The sequence below is a fragment of the Diceros bicornis genome (assembly GCF_020826845.1).
Source record: "Diceros bicornis minor isolate mBicDic1 chromosome 30 unlocalized genomic scaffold, mDicBic1.mat.cur SUPER_30_unloc_2, whole genome shotgun sequence".
Classification (NCBI taxonomy): domain Eukaryota; kingdom Metazoa; phylum Chordata; class Mammalia; order Perissodactyla; family Rhinocerotidae; genus Diceros; species Diceros bicornis.
Window position 1 is genome coordinate 4,866,097 of NW_026690900.1, and position 16,550 is coordinate 4,882,646.

General features: G+C 36.4%; 1 protein-coding gene across 1 annotated transcript; it reads left to right on the forward strand.

Annotated features, from left to right (window-relative positions):
- The first annotated feature begins 610 nt into the window (after positions 1-610).
- On the forward strand, positions 611-15,992 carry LOC131402120 (centromere-associated protein E-like). Its single transcript, XM_058537044.1, has 7 exons — positions 611-728; positions 1,384-1,542; positions 2,187-2,477; positions 3,101-3,211; positions 5,710-5,895; positions 13,838-13,945; positions 15,945-15,992. The coding sequence occupies exons 1-7, from the start codon at positions 681-683 to the stop codon at positions 15,990-15,992; spliced, it is 951 nt and encodes a 316-aa protein (XP_058393027.1). The 5' UTR covers positions 611-680.
- Positions 15,993-16,550: the final 558 nt, after the last annotated feature.

The following is a 16,550-nucleotide window of genomic DNA, read 5'->3' on the forward strand; positions in this document are numbered from 1 at the left end:
GGCTCTAGAGAAGGGTCCTTCTTGGCCTCTTGCTATCCTTGGCTCCCAGCTGTCCTCGGTATTCCTTGGCTTGTAGCTCATTCACTCCCATCTCTGTCTCCATCTTCACATGATCTTCTCTGTGTCTCTGCGTGTCCTTTCCTATCTCTTATAAGGACACTCTCATTGGATTTAGGGCCCACCCTAGTCCAGTTAAGAGAGCCTCTCATTCCTTAAGAAATTACATCTGCAAAAACCCTATTTCCAAATAAGATCACATTCGGTTGTTATCTGAGTAACTGACAGTTTGAATCGGGTCGTTTGTGTAAAGAAACAGGATATGAATTAGCCTAAAATTGAAGACAAGTAAAGATTTGTCTTTACTTGCCTTAATTAATTTAGAAACTATTATTTAGCTTTCTATCAATATCTGTCTATATCATAATTTATTGTATGATTATCTCAAGATCCAAGAACTTCAGGAGAAAGAACATCAACTTCTTAAGGCAAAAAATGATCTCAGGGAAAATGCGCATCAAACAGAGCAATTTAGGAAGCAATTAGAGGTCCAGAATTCAGCCCTGGAAAGTATAGAAGCAGAGAAGTTCAGGTTGACTCAGAAATATCTTGAAAACCTTGAAGAAATAAAACTTGTTACTAAGGAAAGAGATGGCCTCAGAAGAGTGGAGGAAACCCTCAAAATGGAGCGAGACCAGCTCAGTGAAAGCCTGAGAGAGCTGGAAGCTAAAGTAAGTTACACTCATTCCCCACCCTAGTGAGGAGACATGGGGTTTTCTGACAGCAGTGAGCCTTCTTTGAAATGAGGGGTACTGTTAGTGTGCGAGAACTGATATACCATTTAGGCACATAGTTTGGTATTCTTGAAAATTTTAAATTCTGCAACCATTATTTCCTTTATAGACTTTATCCTATATGTACACTTAATCAATTGTTAAGATAAATATATATTTATGTTTATACACACATACAGAAATACACACCACAAGGTTGTTCACTGTAGCAATTTGTAATAAAAAATGGGAAACAATCTAAATGTCCATCAGAAGGAAACTGGGTAAACACAAGCACTATGTCAGAATACTATGCAGCACATAATAAAACCATGGAATAGATTTGCACGTCCTAAGATGGAAGCCCAAAATAACCCTTAGAGGGAAAAGCAAGCTGTAGAATAGTACGTATGTAATATGTTTGCCTTTGGGAATTAAGAGTTGGTTGTGGGGAGATAGGGACGGGGGGATAAGCTTGTAACTTTCTAACAACAAAGATGTAGATTAAGAAGTAATAGTTTTATTATTTTTACTAAGAAAATATATCATTTTCATTAAGAAAATACTAGTTAAAATTAAGATACATCACTGTTATTAAAATTCTCTAATTAAGAATCTGGAAAAACAAGAGGAACTAAGAATTGCTCACATGCATCTGAAAGAGCACCAGGAAATTATTGATCAACTCAGAGGGATTGTTTCTGAGAAGACAGATGAAATATCAAATATGCAGATGGATTTAGAAAATTCAAATGCTAAATTACAAGAAAAGGTATTGGGGGAAGGGAGGCTTATTTGATTGGATATCTGACTTATTTGTGCCTAAAATCCTTTGGGGATGTAAAATAGTTTAGCCACACTGGAAAATAGTTGGACCGTGTTTACTCACACTGAACGTATACCAGCCTGTGGCCCAGCATATACGAGTATGTACCTAAGAGAAAAGAATACATACTTCCACATAAAGATGTGTACAAGAATGTTCATAGCAGCTCTAATCATAATAGTGAAAAACTGAAAACAACTCAAATGCCTATCAACAGGAGAACGGATACATACATTGTGATTTGTAAGTTCAAAAACAGGCAAACTCATCTAGGATGATCAAGGTCAGAATAGTGGTTGGCTGGAGTAAGGGGGCACCCAGGAACCTCATGGGGTGCTAGAAATGTTCTGTATTTTAATCTGGGCTGTAATTACATAGATGTATACATATGTCAGGAATAATTGAGCTATACACTTGAGATTAGTGTGCTTATGTATATTATACCTCAAAAGAAAGTAAATTCTGTGTGGAATTATGCAGAATATTGAGTCACATGGAAGCTTATTGTTTTAATCAACTTAGAAACTATTCTTGATACTTCCCTTAAAAACCATCTGTATCCTAACATGTTATTTTATGATTATCTTAAGATCCAAGAACTTAAGACAAATGAACATCAACTTTTTAAGTTAAAAGAAGATGTCAGTGAGACACAGAAAAAAATATCTGAAATAGAGAAATTGAAGAAACAATTCAAGACCCAAAGTTTAACTCTGGATAAAATGGAAATGGAGAACTCACAGCTGGCTCAGAAACTTCATGAAAACCTTGAAGAAATGAAATCTGTAATGAAAGAAAGAGATAGTCTAAGAGTAGTAGAAGAGAATCTCAAACTGGAGGGAGACCAACTCAAGGCAAACCTACAAGAAACCATAGTTAGAGTGAGTTATGCTCTTTCTTCCTATCCAGTAAACATGTTTTAAATACAAGAAGCCTCCTTCTCTTTTAAATCAATGGTACTGTTGGTGAAAATGTAAGTTATAACCTTTTAGGGAGACAGTTTGACAATATCTTATTAAAAATGTTTCAGCATATACATTTGTTAAGGCACTTATACTTTAGCAACTTATCTTACCAATATATTCACACATTTGGGCAGAAATACAGCAGCATTCTCTGCAATACTGTTTGTGGTGAACAGACTCTAGAAGCAATCCAAGTGTCTGCCATAAGGCACTGGCTAAGTGGGGTTTGTCTGTATAATGGAATACTAAGCATAAGAATGGGGCACTTTTTATGTGACATTGATCCAGAAAGCTGTGCAAGTGGTCTGAAAGGAGAAGAGCAAGAGGCCCAGTTCAACAGGAAGCAGGACTGGGATGGGCGAGGGGAGAGACAGGAAGTTTTACTTGATATCCTTCTGTACTGTTCTGATTTGGGGTGGTGTGGTGGTGGTTTTTAACTATGAACATGCATTTCTTAAGACTGTTTACCTAGTTCATCATTAAGAAAAGGTAATGTGTCTTTATATTATCATGTTTCTCAATTTCTGCTAATAATAAAGGATCTAGAAACACAACAAGAACTAAAAATTGCTCGTATGCATTTGAAAGAACACCAAGAAACTATTGATAAGTTGAGAGAAAGAGTTTCAGAAAACCAAGTCAAATTTCAAGTATTCAACATGATTTAAATAAATCAAAAGATGAATTACAGAAAAAGGTATGTGTTTTGTTCTTTCGGGAGAAATTTTGTCTGAAATTATTTGTCAAATGAGAAAGGAGATAGAAGTTGATATGTAGACATAGGTATGTGCGCGTATGTAACAAATAGACACTGTTTTCCATCCTTGAAGGAATTCTGTTTGCATTCTAACTTGTTTTATACTTATCTCAAGATCCAAGAACTTCAGAAAAAAGAACTTCAGCTTCTTAAAATGCAATATGTCAATAAAACTCATTTAAAAAGTGAATGAAATGGAACGATTCAAGAAGTAATTTGAAGCCAAAATTTCTCCATGCATAGTGTGGAAATGGATAACTTACATTTGACTAAGAAACTTCATGAAAGCCTTGAAGAAATAAGAATACCCCATCAGAGAGTAAATCATATGCTATTAGTTTGATAATTATGCCAAATTACAGTAACATAAAGTAGTTTGGTGGTGATGTAGAAATAGAGGAATGGAACAGAGTAGAGTGTTCGGGAGTACACTCAAATGAGTATGAGAACTTAGTGTATGATAGTGGTAGCAGTCAACTCAGTAGGGAAACGATGGTTTACTTAGTGTTTGCATCAGAACAACCAGCTAGCCATCTTGAAAACATAAGTCTGGACTCCTACTTCATTCATTAAACACAAATAAGTTCTGGGTAGACCGAAAGAAACAGACATTTTCCAGGAAAACCTGCATGTGTGTGTATGTGAATAATCTTATACATATGAACAAATTCAGGTGTTTGAAATCAGGTATTTGTGTACGTATAAAAAACTGGAAATAATTTAAATGTTCATTGGTAGGTGACAGGTTAATTAGTTTATAATACCTCCATGAAACAGGATGTATGTATCCATGAAAACAAAATTATGAGACATCTGTGGGTTGATATTGAACAAGATCTGAAAAATGCATTTTCAAGTTAAAAAAAAAATTTAAAAGCAGGGGCCCAATGGCCACGTGGTTAAGTTCAGGTGACTCCGCTCTGGTGGCCCAGGTTTGTGGTTTGGATCCAGGGTGTAGACCTACATCACTCGTATAAAATGGATGAAGATTGGCACAGATGTTATCTCAGGGCTAATCTTCCTCAGCAAAATAAATAAATAAATAAATGAACAATAGCAAATAAAACAGAACTATATATTTGTTGTTATGTACCATCAAGTCAGCTCTGACTCCTGGCGACCCTATAAATGAGTAATGTCCGCAATATCCTCCTCAACAGCACTCCTCAGCTCCTATAGACTCATGCCTATGGCTTCTTTATGGAGTCAATCCATTTCATATTTGGTCTTACTCTTTTCCTGCTGCCTTCTGCTTTTCCCAGTGTTATTGTCTTTTCCAAAGATTCCTGCCTTCTCATGATGCGCCCAAAGTAGGGCAGCCTCAGTTTCATCTTTTTCCTCCAGCGATAGTTCAGGCTTAATTTGCTCTAGGACCCACTTGTTCATCTTTCCGGCAGTCCAGGGTATCCGTAGAGCTCTCCTCCAACACCATATTTCAAATGAATCCAGTTTTTTTTCCTGTGAGCCTTCTTCACACTCCAGCTTTCACACCAATACATAGTAATTGATAGTATGAGAGTGTGGATAATCTTGGCCTTAGTGTCTAATTTCCCTTCCTTACACTCGATCTCTCCTAATTCTTTCGTTGCTGCCCTTCTGAGTCTCAGTCTTCTCTTGGTTTCTGGACTACAGTCTCCATTTAAATTGATGACTGAACCAAGGTAAACAAAATCATTAACAATTTAAACGTCTTCTTTGTCTACGTTAAAGTTGAGTACTTCTTCTGTAGTCATGATTTCTCTCTTCTTGATGTTCAAATACAGTCCTGTTTTGGCACTTTCTCCTTATGCACTATTTTGTGTGTACTTTCTTCTTACACACAATTGTGTGTATGATTTACTGTTTGTATAAACTGTATTTTCACATATTCTTAGAAACTTAAATTTGCAGAAGGATACTCTTGAAAGAGTTGAGTAGTCATCGCTTGAGAGTTAGTGTGGCTTCTGAGGTGGGGAAAATTACTCTTCCTTATGTCCCTTTGAATTTTTCCACATACTTGTATTTTTCAATGTAAAAACTAGGTAATAAAAAGAAAGGGAAAGATATGTTACATGTATTACTCTAAAGAGTCAATTAACAAGTGTACTTTGTGTGACTAATGTTAATTTAAAATGTAAGTGCCTATTTAATATGCTTAGCACCATGGTAACTAGTAAATAAAATAAACACTAATGCTTATGTAAAACCGGGCCATTTTTTAGTCCAAAAATCATCAGCTTCTAAATGAAAAAAAGAATAACTATGTAAATTGAGTGTCATTCGGCTTCTCTTCTATGCTTTGTTAATGCAATCTGAAAACTTAATACCCGTATATGATCACCTTTGTCTTAAACTTGTATACTGTGATTCTGTCTCAAAGGCAGACCTTATATATGTGTGTTTTTTTAATAGAAAATTCAAGAGCTGGAAACTGCACTCCATGAAGCAAGAAAAAGTGCCAAGGACAAAAAAGAGAAGATTATAGAGATGCAGAGAGAACAAGAGATGACTAATGATGCCATAGATAAAATGCTTTTGAAAGTTGATGATACAAATAAGTACCTGATAAAAGCAAAAGCAATTGTCCAAAACCTTGAGGTAAGAACAAATTCATTTTATAGATGAAAGAGATTCTTTCTTTTATTGTTGAGCTTGGCAGATAGTATGGGACTCTGATCTTTTACATCTGAAGTTCTATAATCAAGCTTCAAAAAAGCAAGTGACAACTTGAAAATTAAATGCAAGAGTATCTTTTCATGCAAAATAATGATTACTTTTATCTTCCTAAAAAAGTTATTTTTAAAAAACCTAAATAATCTTTACATTTAAAAATATATATTTTTATTTTTCAAAGAAAATGCTTCTTATCTAAATATTTCACACTCTGTTAGATAAGTACATTTTACAATTCTTTTTTTTGCCCTACTTAATCCCCTGGTAGCCTATGGGCTGAATCTGACCTTTTTTCTCTAGAAAGAACGTAGTTTAAATGTTTTTCAGCTGTGTGCCATTACACCAGGCACACCCTCCTTCATCACATCCTTCCTCCCTCTCATTTTAGCCCCAGCCACTTCCCACTCCTCTGTTACTTGGATCAGACCCTAATAGACATTTCACTTCACTGTTCCTGCTTCAGTTGCCTTTTCATTCCAAAATTCGGAACAAGTCAAGAATGTTTGCTCTTTTCATTATTTAGCATCGTTCTGAAAATTGTGGTCCATTCAATGAGACAAGAAACAGAGAGGCAAGAGAAAATAATCTTAATTTTGTTTTTAGACAGTTGCAGTTAGAACCAAAAACCAAGAAATTCAATTGTAAGTCTTTAGCATCTTTAAGAGTAATTAATATTTCAGATAATTAAATTATCATATTTTTATTTATTCAGCACACATTTGTTGAGTACCTGCTATGTGTTAGTCATTGTTCTAGATGACATGTGAACAGCAATGGAGAAAAATAAAGCCTCCTTCAAGAGCCTTACATTCTGATTCAGGAAGTCAGAAAATAAACAAGTATATATTTGGGTCAAATGGTGGAAAAAGTGCAATGTAAAATCATTATGCCACACAGGGTTATAGAGGTGCTGGGTGAGAGGGGGTGTGTGAGAGTAGAAATGTGATTTTGCAAGGGGAGATGAGGAGAGCCGCAGTATTAGGATGATGAGGTGACAGGGTGAGCTGTCTGGGAGAGAAGGGCCTCCTAGACAAAGGAAGTAGCAAATGCAAAGGCCCTGACATGCAAGTAGTTGAGACATGTTCAAGGAGACAGCCAGAAATCCAGCATCTCCTGAGCAGAGTGGGCAAGGGATAGAGGGGGAAATAGAAGTAGCAGAGAGCCAAATCATAAAGGGTCTTAGAAGCTGTTGTAAGTACTTTCGGTTTTATTCTGGGTGAGATGGGAAGTCATCAGAGGATTTTAGCAAAAGGATATGGTCTGACTTAATTTTTTAAGGGCTGCCCTTTGAAAATAGTATCCAGGAGAGTGTGTTTGTTAGTGATGTGCCAGCTGCTACAACAAAGGCAAGCAAAAATGCAATGGCTCAAACAAAATAGCTTATTTCACACATAAAAGTGTGAGTTCCAGGTTGGCGAGTGTCTCCATTCCACCTAATCATTCAGAGGGTCACATTCTCCCATCTTGTTTCTCCACCACTCCCTCGGTGCTATTTTCATCTGCATGGTTAAAGCCAAGTTGTGTGCTGTCCATGATCAGGCTCACAGAAAAGAGACAAGATGGAGAAGCTGAAAATTGTCTCAAAATCTCTACTCTTAAAGTCTTTGGCCCAGAAGTAGCACACATCTCTTCCTCTCATATTTCTTTTTTTATTTTTTTGGTGAGGAAGAGTAGCCCTGAGCTAACATCTGTTACCCATCCTTCTCTTTTTGCTGAGGAAGATTGGCCTTGGGCTAACATCTGTGCCCATCTTCCTCTATTTTGTATGTGGGATGCCACCACAGCATGGTTTGATAAGCAGTGTGTAGGTCCATGCTCAGGATCCAAACCTGCAAACCTCGGGCCACCAAAGTAGAGTACATGAACTTAACCACTAAGAGACAAGGCAGGCCCCTCTTTTTCTTTTGGTTTTTGCAGAATATTTAGATTTCATTTATCAAACAGAAAGCAAAACGTACCTCTCATATTTCCTGGAGTCAGAGATGATTCCAAAGTTTTTGGCCTGAGCAGCCGCAAGGATAGACTTGCCATTTATGGAAATGGGAGAGACTGCCAGAAGAGCAAGTCTGAAACCAGGGAAGCAGAATCAGAGTTCAGTTTTGGACATGTTGAATTTGAAATGCCTACTGGGGACACCCAGGTTGAGATGTGACTTAGGCAACTGGATGTATGAGTCTGAACGAGATCTAGACTTGAGGTATAAATTTGGGGAATCATCAGCAAATAAAAATCATGAGACTGGATGAAGACTGCATCATGGAGAAGAGATGTGTGGTAAACAAAAGACACTGAAATGGAGCAGCCAGTGAGTGAAAGAGAAAGGGGGGTGGGCAAGAGAGAGTGGGTCCAGGTCCTTGATATAAGTGGAGGTAGTGTTTCAAGAAAGAGGGAGTGAGCCACAAATTTCTCCATGCTCAGTATAGATTGAGACAGGTATCTACAGAGAGATAACTATCTTTCCTGCGTACTATAAGTAGCCATTGAGATACTATAATAGGGTTTGCCATTGTACAGCGCCCATGGGGAAAGAAAGCAAATCACAGGGTATCCATAAAATCTTTATACAGTTTGAATATTTAAGAATTTGTTTCTGTATATTTTATAAATATTCTATAAAATGCAACAAAGTGTATTTAACTCAAGACTTGGCATAATAAAATGTAAATATATTAACTTTTACCCTATTCACCATTATTTTAATTTGCCTGGATAGCTGTCCAATATAATGTAGGGTTTATTACGTGAATATAGAAGAAAGTAATATGAACAAATGAATCATTAACAGTTTTGTTTAAATCTTAATACGTTTCCTCTGTTGTAGCTTTACAAATTTTTTAGATAAAGTAGCAGTGAATTTGTTAACAATTTAAACTGTGCTAGAACTTTAGGGACATCCTGCACTATAGGAGAAAAAGATCTTATTTATAACGGGAATAAAATCTAAAATAAAATGCTCAAGTGACTAACCTTAACAAAAAATTTGGCAAGATATATGAAAAAAACAACAAAACTCTAAAAGGAAATATAGGAGGGCATGTAGTTTAAAATAAGAAAGATGTCATTTCCTAGATTGTAGCCTAAATACTGTACAATCATCAGTTTTTCCCAAATTAATTTCTAAAGTTAATGTAATTCAAATCAGACGCTCAAAGGAATTCTTTTGCTAGTAGACCAAGGAAACAGAATCCATCTAAAATATGATAAATAGATGATGTCAGCTAAGAACGTATGTTTTCAGGTTATTAGTAAACTGTTTCAGGCTGTCAGTATTTCCTGAGTGCACCTTTGGTCCCATGCCATATGTTTGAAATATGGAATTCTCATTGTCTTTCATTTCTAAGTCAGCATTTCCGATTTTGATTTCTTTTACCCAAGAATTATTTTCAAAGTGTTTTATATACTAATTCGTTTCATTATATTGTGGCAAAAATTACTGTAATTTCTGCATTTTTAGAATATATTGAAATTTTTGTTTGGCATCAAAATTAATAAATGTTTTTAGAGTTCTTTGAACTTTTAAAACAAAATGTATACAAATTGATCAATGGAAGAGAATAGAGAGCCTAGAAATAGATAGACAAAAATATAGTCAATTGATCTTTGACAAAAGAGGAAAGGCAATTCCATGGAAAAGGATAGTCTTATCAATTAATGGTGCTCAACAACTGGACACCTTTCACAAAAAGTAACTTAATTGATCATAAACCTAAATATAAAGCACAAAACTAGAAAACAGCTAAAAGATAAGATAGGAGAAAATCTATGTGATCTTTAGGCATTGACTTATATACAACACCAAAAGCATGGTCTATGAAAGAAAAACATTGATAAATTGGACTTCATTTAAATTAAAAACATTTGCTCTGTGAAAGACAAGCCATGGACTGGAAGAAAATTTTTGCAAAATGTATATCTCATAAAGGACTGTTATCCAAAATATACAAAGAACACTTAAAATTCAATAATAAGAAAGCAAACAACCTGAGTAAAAAGTAGACAACAGATCTGAACATACACCTCACAGAAGCTATACAGATGGCAAATAAGCATATGAAAAGATGCTCCACCTCATGTGTCACTAGAAAATTGCAAATCAAAAAACAATGAGACACCACTACACACCCACAGTATCTCAAAATATCATAATTGCCAAAATCCAAAACACTGACAATACTGAATGCCAGCGAGGAGTGGAGCCAGGAACTTTCACGCATTGCTGGTGGGAATGCAAATGGTACAGCCACTTTGGAAGACAGTTGGACAGTTTCTTACAAAATTGACACCGCTCCAGCCAGTCACATGCTCAGGGAGTCACTGATGTCAGCATCTGCTCCAGAAAGCCAGGGTCTTTTAGTGGTGCTGTGACTGAGTAAATGGAGGGCTCCTCCACGAATGGGCTCATCTGACCTGCTCATTGACCTCCTTAAGCTGAGCATCTCATTTTTGGAAGCTTGCACCTTTTTAGTCTTTGCTAGCCATTGTGTGTGTGTGCAAATGTTTTTATGGGGAATGGGGGGAAAGCCTAGAGGAATAAGGAGCTCCAGGGGTTCCTATTTAGATGGGTTTATTTTTTATTCAATATCTAATAGTAATCCATTGTATGGCTGTGGTAACAACGATAAAAGAAATGAATGATTTATTCAGCAATAATAAGAAATGCGCTATCAAGCCACAAAAAGACATGGAGGAAATTAAAATGCATATTGCTAATTTTAAAAAGCCCACTCCAGAATGTATGACATTCTGGAAAAGGCAAAACTAGGCAAAGAGTAAGAAGATTGATGATTGCCAAGGGTTCAGGTGGAGGCAGGGAGAGGTTGATAGGTGGAGCACAGGAGATTTTTAGGGCAGTGAAACTAATCTGTATGATGCAGGAATGATGAACACATGTCATTATACGTTTGTCAAAACCGATAGAGTGTATAATACAAAGAATAAACTCTAACGTGAACTGTGAACTTTAGTTAATAATAATGTATCTATAATGGCTCATCATTTGTAACAAATATACCACACTAATACAAGATGTTAATGATCGGAGAGAAAGATAATGTCAAGATGGTGGCATAGGCAGACTCTGAATTCACCTCCTCCCATGGACACACTGAATTTACAACTACTCTTGGAACAATTACCCCTAAGAGAGAACTGAAAATGGGATATAAAGTATCTCCAGGGGCCGGCCTGGTGGCAGAGCGGTTAAGTGCACGTGTTCCACTTCAGCGGCTGGGGTTCGCTGGTTCAGATCCTGGGTGCGGACCTACTCACCGCTCATCAAGCCATGCTGAGGCAGTGTCCCATATAGAAGAGCTGCAACTGTACAACTATGATACACAACTATGTACTGGTGCTTTGGGAAGAAAAAAAAAAGGAAGATTGGCAAAAGATGTTAGTGCAGGGCCAAACTTCCTCAAAAAATAAATAAATAAATAAAACAACCCCCACAAAAAGGGACGATGCTGACCGAGGTGGGAGAGACAGAAATTCCTTATGGGAGAGGAAAAACCACCTCCCAGCTGTGACACTTCACAGCTGGGAGCAATTCTAAGGTACAAAGCCTTCCCTGAAGGAGTGGAGTATCTGAGTGGGAGAGTGTTACTGCAAGAAACAGCTTTTGAACTCAACACAACTGAGATAAGTGTCATAATACTTGGCTTTGCTGGCTACTAACAACAAGGGGGAATACCTCTGGAGAAGCAATTGGACATAAGGGGAAAGAAAAGTCTGCTCTTATAGGGCCCACACACAAATTCACCTGTTTTGGAAAGCAACCTAAAATCACCAGAAAGGTGCACATTCCTTTGGCGAAAAGAGAAACACCTGATATGATCTGGGTGCATCTCAGTGAGAGATGTAGAGAGTAGTAAGAAAAAACAGACACAGAGATCAACAGAACAGAATCGAGAGCCCAGAAGTAAACCCAAATAGCTATGGGCAGCTAATTTTCTACAAGAGCACCAAGAACATAGAATGGAGAAGGGAAAGTCTCTTCAATAAATGCTGTTGGGAATACTGGACAGGCACATGCAAAAGAATGAAAGTAAACCATTTTTTTACACCACACACAGAAATGAACTCAAAAATGGATTAAAGACCTGAAACCATGAAACTTCTTGAAGAAAACCTAGGCAGTATATGCTTTGACATTGGTCTTAGCAGCACATTTTCAATTACCATGTCTGACCCAGCAAGGGAAACAATAGAAAAAAAGACGGGCCTACATCAAACTAAAAACCTTCTGTGTAGCAAAGGAAACCATCAATAAAACAAAAAGAGAACCTAACAATTGGAAGAAGATATTTGCAAGCCATGTATCTAATAAGGGATTAATATCCTAAATATATAAAGAACTCATACATCTCAACAACAACAAAAACTAACAACTCAAAAAACGGGGGTAACATCTGAACAGACATTTCTCTAAAGAAGATATACAGATGGTCAACAGGCACATGAAAAGATGTTCAACATCACTAATTATCAGCGAAATTCAAATCAAAACTACAAAGAGATATCACCTCACGCCATCAGAATGGCTATAATTAACAGGACAGGAAATGATAAATGTTGGAGAGGATGTGGAGACAAGGGACCTCTCATACACTGCTGGTGGGAGTGCAAACTGGTGCAGCCACAGTAGAAAACAGTATGGAGATTCTCAAAGAATTAAGAATAGAACTGCCATATGATCCAGCTATTCCACTGCTGGGTATTTATCCAGAGAATGTGAAAACACTAATTTGAAAAGATAGATGCAGCGCTATGTTCATTGCAGCATTATTCACAGTAGCCAAGACTTGGAAGGAACCTAAGTGCCCGTCAAGGGAAGAATGGATAGAGAAGATGTGGTATATATACACAAAGGAATACTACTCAGCCATAAAAATGGATGAAATCTGCCCATTTGTGACACCATGGATGGACCTTAATGGTACTATGCTAAGCGAAATAATTAAGAGGGAGAGAGTCAAATACCGTATGATCCCACTCATAAATAGAAGATAAAAACCACAACAAAGAAACACATAGGGAGAGATTGGATTGGTGGATACCAGAGGGGAAGAGTGGAGGAAGGAGGATGAAAGAGGTGATTAGTTACATGTGTGTGGTGATGGATTGTAATAAGTCTTTGGGTGGTGAACATGATGTAGTGTACACAGAAATTGAAATATGATGTACACCCTAAATTTTTATAATGTTATAAGCCAAAGTGACCACAATAAATAAATTGTAAAATAATAGTAAAAGGAGAATCTAGGAGGAGAACAAGGGTATATGGGGACTCTGTGTACTCTGCTCAAATTTTCTGTAAACCTACAATTGCTCTAAAAAATGAAATATATTTATTAAAAAGATTTATATATATGTTTGTATGATATATGAATAATTTTTTTCTCTGAGTAGGAAGTAGATACATTTATACAACTAGATAGAACTGTCCTTGAGTATGGAATATCTCCAATAATGTTATATAATAATTTGTGCCTTGAATTCAGTTCTACTTTGATATTTATATTGTTGTTCGTCTCTTCTAATTTTCCTCATTTCCCTTTGTCTACCCATTTTGTTCTTTTCAACCTTTATGTTTCATTTTGTTTAGGTATATGGTTTATTAATAGGGGAAAAATTAGTTTTAAGAAATAAGAGTTATAGGTTTGCTAATTACACATTACCATCCAATAGCTTCAAATATACTTCACATCAAATATCTATTTGCTATTCATTTTAGGGTTAAAAATTGTGCCTTTCCTGTTTTTGTATATTTCGAGTTTGCTGTTGTAAAATGTTCTTACCAGATCAAGGTAGTCAACAAGACTTTGAAACTTCTCTAAAATTACTTTATTTGTTTTTTCTTTAAAAAATTTAGGAAAATGTTGCTTTAACAGCTAAGCTCTCTAAAGAAGTTGAATATCTGCAGCAAGCTGGTGAAAGTAGACTTAGAGAAGAAGAGAAATGCCAAGAAGTTGGAGAAGGAGTATGTCTTTGTCTCAATTGACTATGACTTCTATAGCTTAAATTTCCCTTCTAAACTGTCTAAATTTCTTTGCATTAGTTAACTTTTTAAAATATATTAAGATATTATTATTGATGTTTGTAAAACAAATACAAACATCTAGAGATTTCAAATTTATTAAATTCTCTTTACGCATACAAAGATTTTAAAAACAAGCACAATTCTGATCAATGACTAACATAATATGTCTTTGGATGCTTCTTGTTCAGTAATATATAACGAGCTTAAAAATGGCCTTATGGGGGCCAGCCCGGTGGCACAAGCAGTTAAGTGTGCATGCTCCACTATGACAGCCATGGGTACCCCGGTTCGGATCCCGGGCGTGCACCCACACACTGCTTGTTAAAACGATGCTGTGGCAGCATCCTATACAAAGTAGAGGAAGATGGGCACGGATGTTAGCCCAGGGCCAGTGTTCCTCAGCAAAAAAGAGGAGGATTGGCATTGGATGTTAGCTCAGGGCTGGTCCTCCTTACCAAAAAAATAAAAAATATATGGCCTTATATTTGAAGGTGAGTATTCAGAACGTGTGCATGTGTTTAGTTGTTTGACAAAGTTTTCTGTTGGTTCTCTTAATTTTATTTTTTAATTCCTGTTGTGTTTTTGTGTAAAGGTTGTATTTCCTTTTATTTTTTTAATTTTGTTTTGTTTTGATGAGGAAGATTAGCCCTGAGCTAACATCTGTTGCCAATCCTCCTCATTTTGCTGAGGAAGATCGGCCCTTGGCTAACATCCGTGCCCATCGTCCTCTACTTTATATGGTACACCACCAGAGCACGGCTTGATGAGTGGTGTGTAGGTCTGTGCCCACTTTCTGAACCTGGGAACCCTGGGCCGCCATAACAGAGCATGTGAGCTTAACCACTACACCACCCGTTCCGCCCTTGTATTTCCTTTTAAATTGTAGTACTCAGTGCCCAAGAGCATATCCTCTTTTTATTGATTTATTTACATATAGTACCACATATAATAGTGTTCCTAAGGACCTTTGTGGTGTAGCATAATGAAAAGGAAATTAAACAGAGAGGGAATCTGAATTAGAAATATAATTTTGCCAGTTATTAATGTCTCTGGTCCTCACATTCATAATCAATAAAAGGATAGGTTTGTATTAGAGCATTTCTTAAGATACCCTCTGACTCCTAACACTTTTTATTCTTCCTCTAAGTGTTTAATGAATGAATATTAAGTGACGATATCTAATTTTGCCCAAAAAGTAGCACTCTGAATCTTCATGCGTTCTTCATGCGTCCTCACCAGACTCATCATCTGAGTCGATAGAACAGTTGGTTTTCATGGAGCTTATACCTATTAAATTCATCATTATAAAAAGCAGTTTGACTTACAGGATAGAATCAGCAGATATTTTCAGTCTCTAAGAAAGGCAGAAAGTCTCATAAATTAGCATTGCCGATTCATGCTCAAACAGTTCACAAAATGTCTTTCTCTACTGGGCACAACAAGCAGAATTTGGCCTCTGACTGTGTCATCTCAAATCAGAGCTGCAGCATGGGTTTGCTTGCCTGACCATGTAGACAGGAAGCTGCTTTTTGCCTTTGTGCTCTGGTAATTTCTGTAGCTTCAAGATGTTTCTAGTGCCTCATGGTAACGACCCAATTATTTGTTTTATGGTGCCCCCAAATGTAATTTTGCTCAATATCCAATTAATAGCTATTGGGGTTTCAGAAATTTAAAAAGAATTGGTATCTTAATGATAAAAAAAAAAAATCCCCTGCAACCAAACAGAACATTTCCAATTTGATGGTGTTATTTATAGCTTTCAAGTGTGTGATATCAGGAGGGTATCATGGGGACTTATCTGCTGCTCCTTACGTATACTATGTCAATGTGATGTATCTTATCAGGAAATTCTTGACAGCGGTTCTGTTTATTCTTCCATTAAAATTAGTTGCTGGCATTTTACATATTTCTGTTGTTCTTAATGGAATTACTCCTACAGAAGCTGCTGTCGAGGATCAAAAGATGCAAGGAGGTGACTGAGATGTAATCTTATAGGAAATCAACAGGCCCAGGAAACTTCAAGTAAGTAGAAAATGCTGATACTTCCTGATGCTTTCCATCTTACTTCTCAATATACTTACACATTTGAAGACTACTATTATATATGTGACAGTCAAGAATAAACCTAAGTTAATCACTAATTTAGAAAGAATTATCTTTGAAGTGAACACATTGGGATCATATATATCCTGTGACATCTCCTTAGTTTGCTGTATTCTCAACTATTTATTCATTATAGCTTCTGGAAAAATATGAATTTTACCCTTGCATTGTCACATATTTACATATTAGTGAAGATACCTTCAGTACTATAAAAGAATGACTTAACTATCAGGGTAGAAGATCCCTTCCCAATAAAAATACAAGCATGTCTTAATAGATTTTAACCATGTGCACCATAAAAATATAATCAGTACACAGTAAAAATAAGTAAATGTTATCCTACTTGTTCTTAATACTGAAAATACAGCATTGATGCTCACTGGCAAACTGAAGCTTATCTTAGGCACTGTTTTCAAATCCAATGATCCAATTTCTGCATATC

Bases quoted from the DNA above. Each gene is read 5' to 3' on its own strand.
- LOC131402120 (XM_058537044.1), top strand. From the start codon at position 681: ATGGAGCGAGACCAGCTCAGTGAAAGCCTGAGAGAGCTGGAAGCTAAA. The intron at 729-1,383 runs GTAAGTTACACT...TCTCTAATTAAG, and splicing joins TGAGAGAGCTGGAAGCTAAA to AATCTGGAAAAACAAGAGGA. The intron at 13,946-15,944 runs GTATGTCTTTGT...TTACTCCTACAG, and splicing joins GCCAAGAAGTTGGAGAAGGA to AAGCTGCTGTCGAGGATCAA.